Source organism: Periophthalmus magnuspinnatus, chromosome 13 (genome assembly GCF_009829125.3).
Source record: "Periophthalmus magnuspinnatus isolate fPerMag1 chromosome 13, fPerMag1.2.pri, whole genome shotgun sequence".
In the NCBI taxonomy this organism is placed as follows: Eukaryota; Metazoa; Chordata; class Actinopteri; order Gobiiformes; family Gobiidae; genus Periophthalmus; species Periophthalmus magnuspinnatus.
In genome coordinates, this window is record NC_047138.1 from 32,423,670 (window position 1) to 32,430,113 (window position 6,444).

General features: G+C 49.1%; 1 protein-coding gene across 1 annotated transcript in view; it reads right to left on the reverse strand.

The window, feature by feature from the left end:
* Positions 1-67: 67 nt before the first annotated feature.
* Positions 68-6,444, reverse strand: part of exoc3l2b (exocyst complex component 3-like 2b) — a 19,937-nt gene continuing 13,560 nt past the window's right edge. The window contains exons 6-13 of the mRNA XM_033976647.2: positions 4,987-5,097; positions 4,762-4,862; positions 4,155-4,271; positions 3,892-4,027; positions 3,376-3,498; positions 3,003-3,158; positions 2,569-2,690; positions 68-2,482 (exon numbers count right to left, since the gene is read on the reverse strand). Coding sequence (XP_033832538.1) covers positions 2,194-2,482; positions 2,569-2,690; positions 3,003-3,158; positions 3,376-3,498; positions 3,892-4,027; positions 4,155-4,271; positions 4,762-4,862; positions 4,987-5,097 — 1,155 coding nt within the window. The 3' untranslated portion in view covers positions 68-2,193. The remainder of the gene's footprint in view (positions 2,483-2,568; positions 2,691-3,002; positions 3,159-3,375; positions 3,499-3,891; positions 4,028-4,154; positions 4,272-4,761; positions 4,863-4,986; positions 5,098-6,444) is intronic.

A 6,444-nucleotide genomic window follows, 5' to 3' on the forward strand; every position in this document is an offset into this window, starting at 1 on the left:
CTGATTTTCAATACTTTTCACCCAGTGTCACTAAAGTGATGAGTGAATAATTCTATGACATAAAAACTGTGACACAAGCGTTTTTATTACCAGTTTATGCAGAAAATACAAGTTTATAACTGAAAATCTGCTTTATTGGATCCAGACTTTAATAATGACGGTGTGATATAAAGTTTACGACAAACATGAGATCAGAGCAGTACCGTTAATTGTGCAAAAATACAAGCCTCTCAAATTTATCCCATTTTCATTCAAAATGTTTAAAATACAATAAAATATATTTATAAAACTACAATTTCAGTCACAAAGCTGGAGTGTCCACCAGTTTAAAGGATCTGTGTGTGTATACTGCCTCCTACAGTTTAATGAAGGTACTACATGTGTGTGTCCACACCCCTGCGCTCTGATAATCGTCTGGAACCAAAACACCAAAATATAAATGAGTCAAGTCCAGTGTCATGAACACATCAGTGTTACAAGTTTAACTCTGGGGTCACACAGAGGTCAAATATAAATGTTACATACAGTTCCTTTAAAGAGTTATTGCACTCGTCATAAGAAAAATAAACATAATCATAATAATCATAATATGTGCTGCTATTTTTCAGACATTATTAAACCGTAGATTTAAAAATAAAAATCTCTGCTCCAGTTTGGTCCATCGAGCTGCAGAAAACAGCCACAACAAGAGTCTGGTTTAGTCCTGGTTTAGTCCTGGTTTAGTCCTGGTTTAGTCCTGGTTTAGTCCTGGTTTAGACCTGGTTTAGTCCTGGTTTAGACCTGGTTTAGTCCTGGTTTAGTCCTGGTTTAGTCCTGGTTTAGACCTGGTTTAGACCTGGTTTAGTCCTGGTTTAGTCCTGGTTTAGTCCTGATTTAGTCCTGGTTTAGTCCTGGTTTAGACCTGGTTTAGACCTGGTTTAGTCCTGGTTTAGACCTGGTTTAGACCTGGTTTAGTCCTGGTTTAGTCCTGGTTTAGTCCTGATTTAGTCCTGATTTAGACCTGATTTAGTCCTGGGTTAGACCTGGGTTAGACCTGGTTTGGTCCTGGTTTAGTCCTGGTTTAGTCCTGGTTTAGACCTGGTTTAGTCCTGGTTTAGTCCTGGTTTAGTCCTGGTTTAGTCGTGTTTTAGTCCTGGTTTAGTCCTCATTTAGTCCTGGTTTAGTCCTGGTTTAAACCTGGTTTAGACCTGGTTTAGTCCTGGGTTAGACCTGGTTTGGTCATGGTTTAGACCTGGTTTAGTCCTGGTTTAGACCTGGTTTAGTCCTGGTTTAGTCTTGGTTTAGTCTTGGTTTAGACCTGGTTTGGTCCTGGTTTAGACCTGGTTTAGACCTGGTTTAGTTCTGGTTTAGACCTGGTTTGGTCCTGTTTTGGTCCTGTTTTAGTCCTGGTTTAGTCCTGGTTTAGACCTGGTTTGGTCCTGGTTTAGTCCTGGTTTGGTCCTGGTTTAGTCCTGGTTTAGACCTGGTTTAGTCCTGGTTTAGTCCTGGTTTAGTCCTGGTTTAGTCCTGGTTTAGACCTGGTTTAGACCTGGTTTAGTCCTGGTTTAGTCCTGGTTTAGTCCTGGTTTAGACCTGGTTTAGACCTGGTTTAGTCCTGGTTTAGTCCTGGTTTAGACCTGGTTTAGACCTGGTTTAGTCCTGGTTTAGACCTGGTTTGGTCCTGGTTTAGTCCTGGTTTGGTCCTGGTTTAGTCCTGGTTTAGACCTGGTTTAGTCCTGGTTTAGTCCTGGTTTAGTCCTGGTTTAGTCCTGGTTTAGACCTGGTTTAGACCTGGTTTAGTCCTGGTTTAGTCCTGGTTTAGTCCTGGTTTAGACCTGGTTTAGACCTGGTTTAGTCCTGGTTTAGTCCTGGTTTAGACCTGGTTTAGTCCTGGTTTAGTCCTGGTTTAGTCCTGGTTTAGTCCTGGTTTAGACCTGGTTTAGTCCTGGTTTAGTCCTGGTTTAGTCCTGGTTTAGACCTGGTTTAGTCCTGGTTTAGTCCTGGTTTAATCCTGGTTTAGTCCTGGTTCAGTCCTGGTTTAGTCCTGGTTTAGACCTGGTTTAGACCTGGTTTAGTCCTGGTTTAGTCCTGGTTTAGTCCTGGTTTAGACCTGGTTTAGTCCTGGTTTAGTCCTGGTTTAGTCCTGGTTTAGACCTGGTTTAGTCCTGGTTTAGTCCTGGTTTAGTCCTGGTTTAGTCCTGGTTTAGACCTGGCTCAAAGGCCTTCGTCTTCGTTCGTATCTCTCCTCGTTCGTTTGGTTGTTTTGCGTTTTGGTCGCAGGGTGGTGAAACAGGAAGTAGCCGTTAGCGCTAGCCGGCTAAGCCCCACGTTGATGCAGTGGAGTTCAGAGGTCACAGGGACGTCAGAGAACAGGGCGCGGTCTCGGGGCAGATCCCACGAGTCCTGGTTCGATTCCAGATCTTTGAGAACGTTTAGGATTTCCACACGATCCGTCTGCCGAGTGAGACCGCGAAGGTTCAAAATGGCCGACACGTGTTTCCTCCTGAAACAGACACAAGGCAAAAATGAATGTACCGTCCTGGTTTAGTTTAGTCCTGGGTTAGTCCCGGTTTAGTCCCGGTTTGGTACCTGACATCGGGGTACTCTCGGGCCAGGACTCCCACTTCCATCTGGATGGAGGGCAGGTCCTCGAGATGGATGATCTCAGAGAGGTGAGAGAGCGCCCCCTCCAGCCACCTGCAGGGAGAGTCCTGCAGCACACAGAGAAGTAATGACACTTTGCGGCTGACGTCATCCACATTCTCTGGGGTGTGATGCTAACTGGAGGCACTGCTCTGTCTGACTCTGTTAGACTTTAATCTGAGTTTAGTTTAACACAATCTGACCATAAAGAACTGACTTATCTGAACTACAACAGGTGATGTGAGCTGATACACAAGTCCCTCAAATAACACCACACTCACAAGCTAGGCCCCCCCCCGTACAGTAGCATGTTACAGCCCCCGTACAGTAGCGTGTTACAGCCCCCCCCGTACAGTAGCGTGTTACAGCGCCCCCTGTACCAGTGCGGTGAACAGCTCTGTCATGGCGTCTCCTTCCTCTCTCAGCCTCTGGGACGTCCTTCGTCTCATTTTGGCCGAGGTGCAGATGAGTCGTCCTCTCATCACCGAGCGCAGGTACTCTGTGAGAACACGCCTGTGGACCTCCGACACCAGCGCCTGGACACGAGGAAAACACGCTAAGAACATGCTAATGACACATGCTAATAACACGTGCTAATGACACATGCCAAAGACCAATACTAAAGACACATGATCTTTAAGACAGAGCTGAGAACATTCTGTAGATCAGTGTCTCTTAAACTTTTTTCACAAAAAAAAAAAGGTTTGTATTTCCGACTAAAACCAGGACTGAGACAGTTCCTTGTAGCAGTACCTGATAGGGCGGACTCTCCATCCTCTGGTATTTCTTGAAGTTTTCTTTGATGATGTTCTTGATCTGTTCAAAAGGTTCAGTGTCACTGAGCCACTTCCTCTTCACCAGACGCTCGAACAGAGGCTGCAACGCCACAGGGTGTTATTCATATTAAGATTAAGATTAATATTATGATTAAGATTAATATTATTATTATTATTATGATTAAGATTATGATTTGGTTCTGTTGCCTCAAAAACATGAAGAGGCGTCTCATGTCATCCATGTTTGAGTCATCTAGAGATCTCTCCAGGGCCCTACTCAAACCCTTCTTACAGTTGGCAGTACGAGCCTGTACGAGGCTCCGCCCAGAAGCCTACATTACACATACTCCCTCAGTCTAAACCCGGTCTAAACCCGGTCTAAACCCGGTCTAAACCCGGTCTAAATCCGATCTAAACTCGATCTAAACCCGGTCTAAACCTGGTCTAAACCCGGTCTAAACCCGGTCTAAACCCGGTCTAAACCTGGTCTTACCTTGATGCAGTGGTACAGGCGCTCGGACAGGACTCGGACTCCGCACTGGACCACAGAGTCCAGAGATCGAGACGCTCGTTTCAGAGAATCCTCAGAGTGAAGCGGGTCAGACTGAGAGCAGCGGTCAGCAAACGCCCTGAACACGAAAACAGATGAATACTACTGTCCCTAAACGCAACACACTGACTATATACTGAAGGCCCTGAACACAACACACAGTATACAGGATTATGGGAGGGCATCTGACATAAACCCGGTCTGACCTGAAGGGGGGGCAGCAGTTGACCTGGGCGATGGTCTTGGACACGTATCCGTCCTCGTTGTCTCCGAACATTCCGCTCTGAAGACCCTCATGGAACAGCTCCACTTTACGCTGGAAACTACGAGACAAAACTCAGGTTACTCTATGTGTCCGAATGTCTCCCCCAGCCCCTCACCCCGCTCACGCTGCAACTTCTCACCCCCGCTCACTCCACCTATGCTCACTCCTAAACCCCACACCCCCGCTCACTCCTCTCGTCACCCCCGCTCACTCCTCTCGTCACCCCCGCTCACTCCTCTCTTCACTCCCGCTCACTCCTCTCTTCACCCCTGCTCACTCCTCACCCTCACACCCCCGCTCACTCCTCTCTTCACCCCCGCTCACTCCTCACCCTCACACCCCCGCTCACTCCTCTCGTCACCCCCGCTCACTCCTCTCGTCACCCCCACTCACTCCTCACCCCCACACCCCCGCTCACTCCTCTCTTCACCCCCGCTCACTCCTCTCTTCACCCCCACTCACTCCTCACCCCCACACCCCCGCTCACTCCTCTCTTCACCTCCACTCACTCCTCACACCCACTCACTCCAGAACTCAACACTGTTTACCTGTAGAAGAAATCTGCGAGTCCATTCAAACTGCACTGAGCCACTCTGGACCCAAGACTCTGGTTTACTGAAGCAGAACGCTCCAAGTCCACCTCCAGCCTCTGAAACACGAAGACCATTTAGACCTGGTTTAGTCCTGGTGTAGTCCTGGTTCAGTCCTGGTTCAGTCCTGGTTCAGTCCTGGTTCAGTCCTGGTTTAGTCCTGGTTTAGTCCTGGTTTAGTACCTGTATGACGGTGTTGGTCAGGGGGAGAGTATATTCTTCCACGTGCAGAGTCTCCATCCATCTTTTCTCTTCTTCCTCCAGGATTTGGACCAGCTCCGTCGTCACTTTGGCCTGGTCCAAAAAAACAGGGTTAGACCAGAGACCAGAGACCAGACCAGAGACCAGAGACCAGACCAGAGACCAGAGACCAGAGACCAGAGACCAGAGACCAGACCAGAGACCAGAGACCAGAGACCAGAGACCAGAGACCAGAGACCAGAGACCAGAGACCAGACCAGAGACCAGACCAGAGACCAGAGACCAGACCAGAGACCAGAGACCAGAGACCAGACCAGAGACCAGACCAGAGACCAGAGACCAGAGACCAGACCAGAGACCAGAGACCAGACCAGAGACCAGAGACCAGACACCAGAGACCAGAGACCAGACCAGAGACCAGACCAGAGACCAGAGACCAGACCAGAGACCAGAGACCAGAGACCAGAGACCAGACCAGAGACCAGACCAGAGACCAGAGACCAGAGACCAGACCAGAGACCAGACACCAGAGACCAGAGACCAGACCAGAGACCAGACCAGAGACCAGAGACCAGACCAGAGACCAGAGACCAGAGACCAGAGACCAGAGACCAGAGACCAGACCAGAGACCAGAGACCAGACCAGAGACCAGAGACCAGAGACCAGACCAGAGACCAGAGACCAGACCAGAGACCAGAGACCAGAGACCAGAGACCAGACACCAGAGACCAGAGACCAGACCAGAGACCAGACCAGAGACCAGAGACCAGACCAGAGACCAGAGACCAGAGACCAGACCAGAGACTAGACCAGAGACCAGAGACCAGAGACCAGACCAGAGACCAGACCAGAGACCAGAGACCAGAGACCAGACCAGAGACTAGACCAGAGACCAGAGACCAGACATTCTACCTCATAGTCTGGTCCAAACACAGGGTTATCGTCTGTATGTCACAGTCTGTATAATGAAGTGGACTAAGTGAGTGTGACGTCACAGTGTGAGTTCCATATATGGAATTCTGATCACCAGTGTCAGAGCCAATCAGGAGCGAGGCTGTTGAAGGTAACTCCCCTTCCTGTCCACACCGCAGGGAACGGGCGCTTAGCGTCACTGACACTAACTAACACGGCCGGGAGCGACAATAGAACACACACACATACACACACAGACACACCCCGACACACACCGACACACACAGACACACACATACACACCCCGACACACAGACACACACAGACACACCCCGACACACACAGACACACCCCGACACACACAGACACACCCCGACACACACAGACACACCCCGACACACACAGACACACACAGACACACACAGACACACACAGACACACACCGACACGCACAGACACACACAGACACACACAGACACACACAGACACACATACACACACAGATACACCCCCACACACAGACACAA